General features: G+C 39.8%; 1 protein-coding gene across 4 annotated transcripts in view; it reads left to right on the forward strand.

The window, feature by feature from the left end:
• Positions 1-15,982, forward strand: part of AHCYL2 (adenosylhomocysteinase like 2) — a 171,655-nt gene that overhangs the window by 94,064 nt on the left and 61,609 nt on the right. Inside the window, exon 1 of one of the 4 annotated variants that reach the window (XM_060020871.1) lies at positions 14,555-14,721. The exons of the other annotated variants lie outside the window; for them this stretch is intronic. Within the exon in view, the coding sequence (XP_059876854.1) occupies positions 14,665-14,721 (57 nt within the window). The 5' untranslated portion in view covers positions 14,555-14,664. Of the gene's footprint in view, positions 1-14,554; positions 14,722-15,982 lie in introns of those variants that run through there. 4 annotated transcript variants of the gene reach the window in all.

Genomic DNA, 15,982 nt, shown 5'->3' on the forward strand with positions numbered 1-15,982 from the left:
TCTGGCTGCAGCACATGGGATCTTTGTTGAGGCAGGCGGGATCTTTTTTGTTACAGCGTGCAGTCTGCTCGGGTTTCTCTGTAGTTGCGGTGTGGCGCATGGGCTTCTCTCTAGTTGTGGCATGTGGGTTTTCTCTCTCTAGTTGTGGCACACAGGCTCCAGGGTATGTGGGCTCTGTAGTTTGTGGCACCTGGGCTCTCTCGTTGAGGCACACGAGCTCAGTTGCCCTGCGGCGTGTGGGATCTTAGTTCCTTGACCAGGGATCGAACCCACGTCCCCTGCGTTGAAGGTGGATTCTTTACCACTGGACCACCAGGGAAATCCCAAGTTGTCTGTTTTTAAATTACTATAAAACAATTGTCTCTTAATGCTTTTCAGTTCTCCTACAGCTGTTCCTCCCCATCTACCTTTTTTTTTTTTTAATTTTTGGCCGTGCTGCGCAGCTTGCGGGATCTTAGTTTCCCAAACCCGGGCCATGGCAGTGAAAGCACGGAATCCAAACCACTAGACCACCAGGGAACTAGCCCCCCAAACACCTCCCTTAATTGATGTTATGTCATGACTCATTGTTGGAGGGCAGGAACCTCTTAGATGTGAATTCCCTCATCTTATTACCATCATCTGTAAATTTGCTACATCTATTCTTTTTTCTTTCTATAACAGAGGAAGAAGTACTTGTGCCCTGGATCCCATTCTCTCTTTTCTTCTGAGACTTTTCTTCTTGATTTACCCCTAAGGTTGTTAAACTTGGCAAAAACAACAACACATTGCACAGTTAAATTTGAAATTCAGATAACCACAAATAGTTTTCAATATAAGCATGTCCCATGCAATATTTGGGACACATTTATGCTGAAAAATTATTTGTTGTTTATCTGAAATTCGAATATAACTGGATGTCCTGAATTTTATCTGGCAACCCTATTTACCCCTCTCTTTACTTTATTTACACTTCTAAACGCACACACATTCATACACACCCATAGACGCACACATTTTTATCCTCCCCCTCTGTTGGGTCATTCCTTTCAGAGTTCAGTCAAGCTTTAGTAAACATCTTGTGAACAAAAGCACACACAGACACACACACACACAGAACTTCCTTTGACTTGTAATCCCTCTTTAGTTATTAACATATCTCTGCTCTGCTCCACAGCCCAGTTTTCCAAAAGACTTGTCTATTCAAACCATCTCTCCTTCTTAACTTCCCATTCTTCAGTTTTCCCTAATCCTGCTTTCACCTCCATTACTCCCTCAAGTCATCAAAACCTCCATGTTGCCAAGTCCTACAAACCATTTTCAGCTGTCATCTTATTAAACTTCTCAGCAGGTATTTGAAATACCTGACCATGCTTTCCTTCTTCAAAGAATCTCCTTTCTTGATTTCAGTGACACCATTTGCTTTGGATTTTTCCCCTTACTTTTCTGGTGGCTGCCTCTTAAATTTCAGTTGCTGGCTTTTCTTCTTCTATCCTGTATGGTAGATCATGGATCAGGGCTCAGACTTGAATTCTGTTTGTTTGTTTGCTTTTTTCTCCTCTCTAGGCAATTTTTATCCATTCCCATGGTTTTATATATCTGTCTATACATGGGATTTAAATTATGGAAACAGATGAAATCATAACTCCCAATTTTATATTTCCAGCCTAGGCTTTCCTCTGAGCTCCAGACTCTGTATTCAAACTTGACATGGCCAAAATTGAAGTCTTGATATTCTTGCCACATCTATTTTTCCCCTATTCTTCCACATTTTAACAGTGGCATCCCTATTTAACCAGTTGCTTGAGCCAGAAACCTGTTGGTGATTCTTGACATCTTCCTTACCTTTCACTTTGTCTGTTACCAAGGCCAGCTGAGTCAACCACCAACCTATATGTCTTAAATCCATTCACTGCTGTCATCATCATCCAGGCTACCATCATCTTTCACATGTTTTAATGACCTTCTAACTATTCTTCTCATTTCCATTCATGTTCATTCAGTTTTTCTCTTTTTACACAGCCATGGTGATCTTTTAAAAACATAAATCCCTAGTAGCCTCCTATCATTCTTAGAATAAAATTAAAACTTTTCTGTGACCTGTAAACCCTACGTCATCAGTCAGTCCCTGCCTACCTCTCCAGTCACATCTTAACACTGTTTTTCATTGACAGTGTTCTTATACAAAATAAGGATTTGGTAAAAATGGAATCTTATTCCCAAGCACTTTTTAAAATGTTAGTCATTGTAATGTGCAGAGTTTAAAAAGTTATGAAAATATTGCTAGCCAAACTGAGCATTCATGGGTAGTTAGTTGAAAATGAGATATTTAAGACCAAACAGCTAATCTCTCCCTCTCCCCCTTAAAATTTCAGAGCCTTCAAGTATTAATTTTCTATGGCTTAAATATAATACAAATATATTTAATTATAATTCTAGAAGTCAGAAGTCCAAAATGGGTCTCAGTGGACTAAAATCAAAATGTCAACAGGGCTATATTCCATCTAGAGGCTCTAGAGGAGAATCTACTTCCTTGCGTTTTCCAGCTTCTAGAAGCAGCCAGGATTCCTTGGCTTGTGGCCCCTTCCTCCATTCTCAAAGCCAGCATTATAGCATCTTTAAATATTTCTCTGGCTCTCATTCTTCTGCCTCCCTCTTCCAAGTATAAGGAACCTTTTGATTATATTGGGCCCACATGGATAATTCAGGATAATCTCCCTATCTCAAGGTCAACCAATTAGCAACCTTACTTCCATCTGCAGCCTCACCCATGCTATGTATTCACAGGCTTTGGAGATTAGGATGTGGACATCTTGGGGGGGGCATTATTCTGTCTACCACACATTTCTCTTCTTTATTTCTATTTTTATAAGAGTAATACATCTTCATTCCAGAAAAATTAGAAAATGAGCAACAATTCAGGAGCCATTTAGGCCCTGTTGATCTCTTAATGGAAATAGAGCCACTTGGTTCATGTTAAGAAGAGAGGGTCTCCAAACACTTAAGGCACTTAAAGCACCCCAAAAATCTATTAAAAGTCACAAACAAAAATATATCACCTTCCAAATAAAATCAATGGGGAAAAGGAGTACTGTAAGACTTTGGATAAGTAATATTTCTAGTTCTTTACTTCTTTATCCTTAAAATAAGGAACTTGAATTAGCTGACCTTTAAAATTGTTTAAACTTTATTACTATATAAAATTGGTATCTCCATTCTATTAAAAAGTAACCAAAAGAGATGAGCAGATAACATCACAAGAAAAGATATCTGTAACTATGTGGGGTGATAGGTGTTAACTAAACTTACAATGGCAATCACTTTGCAGTATATACATATATCAAAACATTATTTTGGAACTTCCCTGGTGGCGCAGTGGTTAAGAATCTGCCTGCCAATGCAGGGGACATCGGTTCGAGCCCTTGTCTGGGAAGATCTCACATGCCGTGGAGCAGCTAAGCCTGGGCGCCACAACTACTGAGGCTGTGCTCTAGAACCTGCAAACCTCAATTACTGAGCCCGCGTGCCACAACTACTGAAGCCTGTGTGCCTAGAGCCCATGCTCTGCAACAGGAGAAGCCACCGCAATGAGAAGCCCGAGCACCGCAAGGAAGGGTAGCCCCTGCTCACCACAACTAAAGAAAGCCCCCGCGCAGCAACGAAGACCCAACGTAGCCAAAAATAAATAAATAAAATAAATAAATAAATATTTTAAAAAGTTTTTAAAAACCCCAAAAAACAAATAAAACATTATGTTGTATACCTTATACTAATATAATATTGTATGTCAATTATATCTCAGTAAAACTGGGGTGGAGACTAAAAATTTAATCAGAAAAGATGAGCAGATGTTTTGTTTTAAGTCCAATTAATGCATAGCTTTATTTCAGGATTCAGTCAACTACTATTGTCAAGGTCATGAAAGACTGAGGAATTATCACAGATTGGAGGAGACTAAGGAGACATGACAACTGAATGTAATGTGGGATCCTGGGTTGGGTCCTAGAACTAAAAAAGGACATTTGGAGAAACTTTTGAAATCCAAATAAAGTCTGTAATTTAGTTAATAGGATTGTTACCAACGTTAATTTATTAGTTTTGATAATTACCCTCATTTTACAAGTTGTTAACATTAGAGGCTCTTGGGTGAAGTGTATATGGGAGCTCTCTGCACTATTTTTACAAATTTCTTTCTAAGTCTATAATTATTTCAAAACAAAGATTAATAAAAAAGAAGGGCTTCCCTGGTGGCGCAGTGGTTGAGAGTCCGCCTGCCGATGCAGGGGACACGGGTTCGTGCCCTGGTCTGGGAAGATCCCACATGCCGTGGAGCGGCTGGGCCCGTGAGCCATGGTCACTGAGCCTGTGTATCCAGAGCCTGTGCTCCGCAGCGGGAGAAGCCACAAGAGTGAGAGGCCCGTGTACCGCAAAAAAAAAAAAAGAAAACAGTAAGAGTGGAAGCTACAGAGTGGAAGATGTTTGCAAAAGACTCATAATCAGAATCTGTAAATGACTTAAACAGATTAACGAGGGAAAGACTGACAACCTGAAAGAAAAATAGGCAGAATACTTGAAAGGCCACTTCACATAAGAGGATATCCAAATGGCCAATAAGCATAAAAATATTCTTGGCAGTGCACAAGAGTTCCAACTTCTCCAAGTTGGAACCCTTGTGCATTGCTGATGGAATGTAAAATGGTGTGGCTTCTGTAGAAAATAGTATGGTAGATACTCAAAAAATTAAACAGGGGACTTAACCACTTGTAGTGGTTAAGAATCTGCCTTCCAATGCAGGGGATGTAGGTTTAATCCCTGGTTGGGGAACTAAGATCCCATATACCGCAGGGCAACTAAGCCCACGCACCACAACTACTGAGCTCAAGCGCCCTGGAGCCCACGCGCCACAACTAGAGAGAAGCCCAAGTGCCACAACAAAGAGCAAAGAAAGATCCTGCATGCCGCATCGAAGATCCTGTGTGCCACAATGAAGACCAGACGCAACCAAATAAATAAATAAATAAATAAAAATTAAACAGAAATTACCATATGATCCATCAATTCCACTTCTGGGTATATACCCAAAAGAATTGAAAGTAGGGCCTCGAACAGATATTTGTACACCTATGTTTGTAGCAGCGCTATTCACAATAACCAAAAGGTGGAAACAACCCAAATGTCCATTGATGGAAGAATAATAGATAAACAAAATGTACTGTATACATACAATGGAATATTATTGAGACCTAAAAAGGAATGAAATTCTGATACATGCTATAATATGGATAGACCTTAAAAACATACTAAGTGAAATAAACCAGACAGAAGGAAAAATATTGTATGATTCCACTTGTATGAGGTACCTAGTCAAATTCAAAGAGAAAGAAAGTAGAATAGTGGTTACCAGGGGCTGGGGGAGAAAGGGAATGAGGAGTTATTGTTTAATGGGTATAGAGTTTCAGTTTGGGATAATGAAAGAGTCCCAGGGATGGATGGTGGTGATGGTTGCACAACAATGCAATTATTGCCACTGAATTGTACACTTTAAAATGGCAAATCTTATATTTTTACACACACACACACACACACAAAATGTTACAGGCCAATATTCCTGATCAACATAGATGCAAAAATCCTCAACAACCTCAACAAAATATTAGCAAGCCAAATTTAACAATACATAAAAAGGATCATATACCATGATCAGGTGGGATTTATTCCAGAGAGGCAAGGATAGTTCAGTATCTGCAAATCAATCAATGTGATTAACAAAATGAAGGCTAAATATCATGCGATCATCTAAGTAGATGCAGAAAAAGAATTTGGCAAGATTCAACATCCATTCGTGGTAAAAAAAAAAAACTCTCAATGAAGTGGCTATAGAGGAAATGTACCTCTACAAAATAAAGGCCATAAAAAAATGTGCTCAGGTTGTGGTCATGATGGTAGTTGTGGTGAGATGCAGATTAAAATCACAATGTGACACCATTACCTGGAATGCCTAAAATGTAAAAAGACCGACAATACTAAGCACTAGCAAGGATATGAAGCAACTGGAACACTGATATCCTGCTGGTAGGAGTATAAAATGGTACCAACACTTTGGAAAATTGCATGACATTATCTACCTACCAAACATATACATACCCTATAACCCAGCAATTCTACTCTTACGTACCTGTATCCTACAGAAATATTTTCATATGGGTACCACATGACATACACAAGAACATGCACAGCAACATTATTATTTAAGGCCCCCAAACTGAAACCAACTTTCAACAGGAGAATGGATTCAACAAATTATGAATAGTCATGCAATGGGGTACTTTCAGGCAATACAAATAAATGAACTACTGCTAAATCAATGAACTTGGATAACTCTTAGAAACATTGAGCAGGAAAAAATCACGCTCTTAAGAATGCATCTTTTACGGTATTTACATCAGGTTTAAATATAGGCAAAACTGATAAATAGTGATAGGAATCAGAGATTACCTTTAAGGAGGAGTGAAGGTAATGACTGAGAGGGGACATGAGGGAAGACTCTAGGGTGCTGATAAAGTTCTATTTCCTTATCTGTGTAGTGGTTACATAGGTATGTTGACTTTTGAAATTTTATCGAACTGTAACTTTCTGACTTATGTACTTTTTCTGTAGATACATTATGCCTGAATTTAAAGTTTATTATAAAAAATAATGTAGTGAGAAGTCTACATTCCACGTTTATTTAATGGCATTATGCTTCATTATTTCATCCTGCATCCTTCCTACCCTTCCCCTACTTCCCACTCTGTGATAAAATTGAGGGCCCTGAATGCAAATCCTTGTCCGCTCTTACTCTAGTTGTTTTCATGTTTAAGAAGAAGCTTTCAAGTTTAAGCTTGATTGCTTTTTGAGGACAGTTTTAGCTAGAAGTGCTAACTATGCAGCAAATTGAACTCTGACCTAAGTGGAGCTCTATTAGCTGTGTCAGGGAGATTGAGGATTCAAGTCCACATTCCACTCCCAGATTCTAGAGGACTTAACAGGGAGTGGAAAAGGTGGCTTGGTGCCTGCTTTAGTGTACTGTAGTCTCTGTATTGCTTAATTGTAACAGTGACTGGATTAGTCAGTGGCAAGGAGGTACATTTAGGGATACTAGGCATAATTTTGTTATGATGCAGTTTCTTTTTATGGTTTTGTCAGTACTTACTCATACCTGAGTCCCTTTTCTTTCCTTTTACCCTTCAGGTGCCTGTGGTATATTGTATTCATTTGGGGCTTTACTCTAAGCTAGCTGTTCTTTGATTAAGTCATTTTTTAAAAATTCAGTACATATTCATTGGTTGTTTGCTATGTGCTTGGAATACAGGAATGAGACATAATATCTGCCCTCAAATTTCTTGCAGTTCTGCTGTGTAAACAGATAAATGTTCAGTTATACTATCGGCACTGATATGTGCTATAATACAGATCAGTCTGGGTTATTATTCAGTAAATCATAGAATTGATGTTTTTTTTCGCCTCCCCATGCGGCTTGTGGGATCTTAGGTCGCTGGCCCTCAGCAGTGAGAGCGCAGAGTCCTAACCCCTGGACTGCCAGGGAATTCCCTAGAATTGATTCTTAACCTAGACCTGGAGCTGGAAATATGTCCTGAAGGAAGTTAGAGTATATGTGTTCAGAGTGGGGATCTGGGGGAATTCAGAGAGCTGAGTGAGGCTCAGGAGATACACGGAGGCTATCATGAAGGGTCTTGTGTGTCATGCTGAGGAGTTTGGATTTTATTTCGAAGACAATGGGGAGCTATTGAGGCATTATGAACAAGGAAGTGATGTGTAAAATAATTGTGCAGATGATAATCACATATAAATAAGTTAATTTAATGAACTGAAGTAGGTTATTACAGGGATGGAGTTACCTAGGCCCTGTCAAAGTGTAGTCTCAGCAGTATTGCCATCATCTGAGAGCTGTTAAAAATGTAGAATCTTGGGACCTATTCCAGACTTACTAAATCAGAATCAGAATGTTAACAAGATCTCCAAATAATTTGTAGACACATTCAAGTTTAAGAAGCACTGATTTAGATGGATAGGATGATGGTCAGGCTTTAGACAGCTGGTGTGAAGACGATAGGACAGATTGCAAGAGATAATGCGGAGAACATATTCTTCCTCCTATTTGGAATACTCTTCTCATTCCCCCTCCCCACCAAATGCACACCAGGTACCCCCTACTTATCCATTACCTTTCAGCTTAAATGGAGCTTCTCTGATGTGACACTCCCAGTACACATGATTGGTACCCTTGCCATATACTCCCATAGCAGCCTGTACTTACTTACCTTATAATTTTTCACACTTTATTTTTAGTAATTATTGAATTGCCTCTCTCTCTCCTGCACAATGAATGCAGGAACTGTCTTTCTATGCTGCCTGGCACATGATAGGCACCCAATAAATATTTGTGGTTCAACTGAATGAATTCACCATGTATAAGAAAAAAAGATGAATTTGGGTGTGTTGGAGGATGTACATGTTATATTTATTAATAATAATAGTAAATGTTAAATAGCACTGATAAGTTGCAGGCACTGTTCTAAGTGCTTTATATATGTTAATTTATTTTATCTTCTCAGCAATCCCATAAGGTAGATATTCTTAATGTCCCCATTTTAAAGATGAGAAAACTGAGGCACAAGGAGGATAAATAATTTGTCTAAGGTTACACAGTTGGTAAGTGATGAATCAAGATTCAAACCCATCTGGTACTACTCTGCTATGTCTAGTTTTGGACAAAATAGTTCCCTGGCACTGTGCTAAGTGCTTTCTATGTATTATATGTATTTTTTAATCTTTATAACATTAATCTGAGGAGGGTTTTATTATCCTGTTTTACAGATGAGGAAGCAAAGGCTCAAAAAAGTTATATAGGTTACCAAAAGATACACAGCTAGTAAGTAATGGAGCTAGCCTTAAACCCAAGCCTATCCAACTCTTAAAGCCTGTAGTCTTTACCAGTAATGATGATGCCTCCATGTGGAATATAAAATACCTGTGGGATGTGAGTCTTAAGATCACTGAGGAACTGAGAGATAGGATGCCTAACATTTAAGTTGGTGGGCGGGGGGCGGTAGTAGGACTTAACTCCGGTTGCTCAGGTAGCGTGGGCATTTCAAGTTTGAAGGGGCAAAGGAGATTTAAAGTCTAGCAATTTCAGCCAACCTCATAATTGACCAGATGGAACTCTGAACTCTGCTGGTTAGAAACCTTAGCCTCTACAATAAGCTGTAACTTAGGTGACTAAGGAGTAGTTATTGCTTTCTCTTATGGCCTCAGAGAAACCAGATGGATTAGAAATACCGAATGTCAGAACTGGAAGGAACCAGTTCTAACCTTCCACAGTGCCCTCTTACTCACCTCCCCCTTATTTTATAATAAGGAAACTGAAGAAGGGAGTACTTAGGTGACTTGCTAAAGTCTAATAAAACCATTAGGGCCAAGCCAGGAATAGAGGACAGGGTCACATTCTTGTATTCTTTGCCCTGTGCCTTATGACTCTCTAGACTCCAGATTTATTGCCTCCTGTTTAAAACTTTTCTGCCATTGTAGTTACTTCTTCATCACATTGTAATTACTTCTTGTTCTTTTTGACTTTGGCCCCTGGAAATATTAACTTCTTATCCTTTCCCTTCCAGCCCCAAGCATATATTCACTCCAGCAAGTCATCTGGCTTGCCCTCATTAATTTAATGATGATACTAGTATCAAATCACCACTGGTAGGAACACCACTGGCACATAGAACTTCAAGTCCATCTTCTTCTTGGAGTGAAAATGAGATTCTTTTGAGCTATTCACATACTTGATCAATTTTTGTAAAGCTTGAAGGCTGCAGGAGCAGGTGCAGTTTGTGTATCCTTTTGAAGTTGCAAACTCCTAAATGTTCAGGGTGATTATTATAGATAATCATACGCAGCGGTCTCACTCCTGCTCCTGCTATAGGTGTATCTTCTAAGGCACATTATGGTAAAATTAAATTAGAATGAAAACAACTTTATAACTAGTACCTACACCTATACCCTGTGCCTTGTGCAGTCCCACTCAGTTAACAGACCTTCAGTTCTCAATTGTAATAGCTACTGTTTTATTTTTGTTTCAGAGTCATTACAGAAAGGTATAATAAGGCTTCAGTTTTCAAATGAAGGATATTTTAGTTAAAACCTATTCTTAAAAAAGTCACAACTAAAATGACATTTAGTTTAGCTAAAGTGATATATTTTACTTGTGCTTATTCTTTTATTCCCAACCCTGTCTTCTTTAAAAGTTATCTTCTTCCATGTTTTAGCAATACCATGAGGGCAGTCACCTTCCATTTATTTATTTATTTACTGAAGTATAGTTGATTTACAATGTTGTGTTAGTTTCTGGTGTACAGAAAAGTGATTCAGTTACACACACATATACATATTCTTTTTCGTATTCTTTTACATTATGGTTTATTACAGGATATTGAATATAGTTCCCTGTGCTATACAGCAGGACCTTGTTTATCTATTTTATATATAGTAGTTTGTATCTGCTAATCCCAAACCCCTAATTTATCCCTCCCTCTCCCCATTTATTTAATAACAGATTATGCAGAAAACATCAACAGGAGTACCAAGAACCTAGTACTTTGCTGATCACTGACATATTTTAAGGGTTGGGCTCTACTCTAGCAGTGAAATAGTCCTTTGGCCTTGATTTGTTTCTAAAAGCTTCATTATGATGCAGATCATAATAGATTACAGTTGATGCAGATCAAGCAATGGAAAGCAGATTGTATATTCTTTCAGAGATAATATTATAATTAAGGATTAAAACCCTACTAAGGACTCACCACAAATAAGTCATAGCTTTGGTCAGTAGTGTATAACTAAGCCCCTAAAGGTATAAAATAGTGTTCCAAATCCTACAAAGTGGACATAAATGTATTTAACACATTGGTTATGCAAGTTGCCCCAGAGTACTCTAAGGTATATGTACAGCATACAAAATTTGACAATTTCTTAAGCCCTTACCATAGGCCGGACACTATAGGCAAATCAAAGCTGGTTAAGCCCCCGAAGAGCCTGAACTAATGAGGGACAGCACATATACCAGTAACTGTAATATGAGGAAAGGTGAAAATAGTGATGTGACCAAGGAACAGTATTAGAGAAAAGGGAGATTCCTTTGTTTTTTAGGTTAGATTCCATGGCAGAACAATCATTTGAGCCGAACCTCGAAGAATTTGTTTTTCGTCTTTGGGGTGTTTTTTTGTTTTTTTGGCCATGGTGTGTGGCATGTGGGATCTTAGTTCCCCAACCAGGGATTGAACCTGTGCCCCCTGCAGTGGAAGCACAGAGTCCTAACCATTGGACCTTCAGGGAATTCCTTGAAGTGTCTGAATATGTGAAGATGATGGAAGTGAAGGCAGAATGAATGCATTTCAATCTGAGAAAATGGCATGAGCAAAGGCATTGAGGTGGGAAAGGAGACGGCATAACAATGACACAAGTAAGAGCTACCATTTATTAAGTACTCAGTGTATGCAAACTTTTAAAATCCTTGCATCAATCCTGTGAGATGACTATTATTATTTCCACTGTACAGATTATAAAACTGGATGGTTGGAAAGGTTAATTACATGGCAGCCAGGATACGAACCCAGGTCTGTTTAACTCCAAAACCAGAGCTCTTAGATGCTCTGCTGTACAGTCTTCACATTCAGGAAATAACAGGTAATACAGCTTACCTGGGGATACAGAATATATAGGGATAAGTAGTGGAAGATCCTATTGGAAAGGATTTATAGAGGGTTTTTAGGAGGCAATGAAAATGGACAGGGATGGAGAGATGAGATGCTTGGAGTCGGATGCTTGAGTCGGAGGACTCAAAAATAATTGGCAACTGATTGTTCTAGAAACTAGGGAAAAGGGAGAAATCAAAGATGACTGAGGTTTTTATATTTGGATGACTGAGGGAACAGTGGTACAAAAGTAAGGAGAAGAAACTATTGTTTGAAGAGTGTGGGGAAAGGAAAGATGGAGCAATCATTTTGATTTTAGATATGTTGCATTTAAAGCGCAGATGAAATTCCCTGGCCGTCCAGTGGTTAGGACTCACCACTTTCACTGCCGCAGCCAGGGTTCAGTGCCTAGTTGGGGAACTAAGATTCTGCAAGCCGCAGCGTGGCCAAAAGAAAAAAAATGTCAAATGAAATACATCATTGGAAATTTAGGCAACAATGTTAACTTCTCATTTTATTAAGAAGTTTGGATTGGGCTTCCCTGGTGGCGCAATGGTTGAGAGTCCGCCTGCCGATGCAGGGGACACGGGTTCGTGCCCCGATCCGGGAAGATCCCACATGCCGCGGAGCGGCTGGGCCCGTGAGCCATGGCCGCTGAGCCTGCGCGTCCGGAGCCTGTGCTCTGCAACGGGAGAGGCCACAACAGTGAGAGGCCCGCGTATCGCAAAAAAAAAAAAAAAAAAAAAAAAAAAAAAAAGAAGTTTGGATTAAAAGGAAGACCAGACAGAGGACAATAACTGGAGGTTGCTGAGAGCTGAAGCTTTATTGAAATTGACAATCTGATTACAGAGGGCTTTATCAAAATTGAAACCCTGACCTGAAATCTCTCCTGCATTTCATCGACCTTCTGTATCTTGCTGTCACTCAAATTGCTTCACTCCGTAGCTCCTCTATGACCACAGCTTCCTTTACTTCCACCCCTGCTGTTCTCTTTTCTTATTGCATCTGATCTCTACCTGCCCTGCGATCTCTAATCCTTTGACACCTCTGCATTCATCTGGTCCAACAGTCCTCTTCTGTTTTCAATTGCCTTTCTCTCCAGTCCGGACCTCCAGGTCAGTCATTTGAATTCTGCCCTTTCTGGCATCTTGCAATAACACCTCTTCCCCGAGAAGTTACCTTCCTCTCCTCCATTCCATATCCAAAGGACCATTCCTTTAACCGACGAAAGCCCAAAAGGGCAATGAACCTATAATCACAATCACAATATTATGACTATCAGCTCCAGAGAAATTATCCTCTGCAATGGAAATTAACACTGTAAGGAGGCCCTGGTTTTGAAGGGGACCAGAGCAGGCATATCTTGTTGGGCTTCGTTTGTGCCTGAAATCTATGGTACTCTTATTGGATAATATACTCTAGGAATTAATTAAGAAGGTAAATAGATTGGGTCACCTTTTTTCTAGTTTTGTCTTATTTCCAAACTTCTGAAGTGTATAAGGAGAAGGGAGCTGGTATGGGGACATAAGGAGGAAGCAGCTTCTGAGGTCCCTTAAGGTGATAGTGTATTAGACTACTGTGTTGGCATCCTGTTTCTTTCTGAAACCGGACCTGTGAGTAAAAAACAGCATTGGATAGGGACTTCGAGGCAGCATTAGTCTTTTTTTAAAAAATTGAAGTATAGGGAATTCTCTTGTGGTCCAGTGGTTAGGACTCTGGTTCTCACAGCTGGGGGCCCTGGTCGGGGAACTAAGACCCCACAAGCCATGCAGCACGACGAAAAAAAAATAATTGAAGTTAGTTGATTTGCAATATTATATTAGTCTCAGGTGTACAACATAGTGATTCAATATTTTTATAGATTATACTCAATTGAAAGTTATTTTAAAATATTGGCTATATTCCCTGTGCTGTACAGTATATCCTTGTAGACTCACAGACGTAGAGAACAAACTAGTGGCTACCAGTGGGGAAAGGGAAAGTGGGGTAGGGGATTAGGAGGCACAAACTACTATGTATAAAATAGACAGCACTAGTCTTGATTGGAAACCCTGGCTCCCCCAAACCTACCTACGTTGTGGTAGCTCCTGACTAGCCTCAGGGAAGCAGGTAATTTACAGTGGGCGCCTATCTTTTGGTAGCTGAAGACCCTTAGACTTTCATGTACATAGCACAGGGAGCCAGCAGAGGGAGTTGTGGTCCTAGAACTTTCTTCAGAGCTTCTAAGTTCTGATTTTGCAAGAGATCTTCCCCGGCTCCATCCAAATCTCCTGTGCAATAAGAATTTAACTTGAGATATGCCTGAGTTTGGTGCCAGATGCCTGGTGTGAGCAGATGGGGAGCTTCCGCATAACTGTTTAAACTTGAAAGCCATAAGGAACTCTTGATCGCAGGGAAACGCCTGTTTACTGTGCAGATCCAAATCAAGCAACTCTCAAGAAATGGGTGTGCCTCCTTGACCTCAATCCTTATTGATCTTGGTATCAGTACCTCCAGTGATGCGTGCTCAGGGGCGGGAGAAAGTTAACAAGTGCCTTATGGGGGGGGTGGGGTTGGAAAAAGAGGAAGCCTGACTGTTGCTGCAGAAAGTCCCCACGGGGGAGGTGGGGATACTGTCTGGGTAGCATTAAACAGTGAGTGTCCTGTAGGAACCTTGGGTGCCTGGGTGCCTGGGTGTAGTGCCTGGGTGTAGAGCCTTGTATCGGCTCTGATTTTGAATCAGAAGATCTGCAGCTGGCCAGTAGGGGATTTATCAGACAGTTGACTAATGATCTTGATTTTAATAGGAAGCCTCTGTGAAAGGGGATGCAGCTTCTGCTAGATATTGTGAACTTCTGAATCACTAGGTTTGGCTCTGCTTTTGGGCACTCAGAAAACCCTGGCATTTCCAAACCACTTTCCCTTTTGCTTCAGGACATAGATTACTCAAGCCTGCACTATGGAGAATGGGGACGGTAATGAGGGCACCTCAGCTTTTCACGTGCCTGAGTGGATGGTGAGTTCTTTGGTCACTTTGCTTTTCCTTCTGTTTCTTGATAATGAGGCAGCCATTTCTGACAGGTGATAGGGATCGCTGTGAAAAGTCCCTACCAAGACCTGTGGTGGGGAAAACAGTTATTATTCTAATTTCTGATTAATTCCTATGTCCTGGGTCAACCTTGCAGCTTTCCTTTCTTTTTTCTTAAAAAAAAATATTTTTTAAAATTATGAGTGAGCTGGGAAGGTCTGAGAGCTGCCTGGCCAGAGTCAGCTTATTGCCTGGTTGTCTGGGCTGGGGTGAGCTTCCCCACTGCTGCTGGTGCACTGCGTGGATTGTGTTATACTGTGATTGCTTTGCATTCTATTTGCAAACTAATGCTTAGTTTACTTCTCATGAGGGTAAAGAAAAAGAATAGTGAGGGGAAGAAAAACAACTTGTAGAAATGGTGCTCTCTCTCAAGCCTGAGAAGACTGAAGACATTTATCCCCTATCTGCCCATTTTTCTCCCACCAGCCAAAACAGTTCCCCAAATATTCTTTATATGTGTGTTTCTAAAAGGCAGGAAATATATAGCTCTCTTTTTAAATTAATTAATTAATTAAAAAAAAGTTTTGGCCATGCCGCATGGCACGTGGGATCTTAGTTCCTCAACTAGGGATCGAACCCGTGCCCCCTACAGTGGAAGAGTGGAGTCTTAACCACTGGACCACCAGGGAAGTCCCTATATAGCTCCCTTGGTACTATTTTTCAAAATATCTTTTCTGCCTGATATTTTTAATATAATTATAATAAGGACTTAATTTGTTGATAAGAACTAGCACATAAAACCTAATGTTTTAGATCCAATTTTAACTTTTGATTTAAAAACAGCAACCATCCTTATGTTCCTGTCTGCTTTCTTCCAGGTTTAGCCTGATTTCTTATAGTCTATATACTGCTTATGTTTTTATATACACACACACACACACACACACATATAATATATATATTAAATGTATATATTTTTCCCCGTTGAAGACTGGTTAGACTGTATACAACATAATCCAAGTTCTTTTCAGTGTTTATGGAATTATGGGCTTAGAGAAATAACCATCAGTAATGAGACTGATATATAGTAGACCTAAAAAAGGCCCAACTGACTAGCCCATGTTTCAACTCCCATAACAAATATTATTTTTGTTGCGGTTATTCCTCTTGTTGTTCTTAATGTTGTTCCAGAACCTTGTGCTCAGTTTTAAGACATTTGATCAAAAGAAATCCTACCCATCCACAAGCT

The sequence above is a fragment of the Delphinus delphis genome, chromosome 9, assembly GCF_949987515.2.
Source record: "Delphinus delphis chromosome 9, mDelDel1.2, whole genome shotgun sequence".
In the NCBI taxonomy this organism is placed as follows: Eukaryota; Metazoa; Chordata; class Mammalia; order Artiodactyla; family Delphinidae; genus Delphinus; species Delphinus delphis.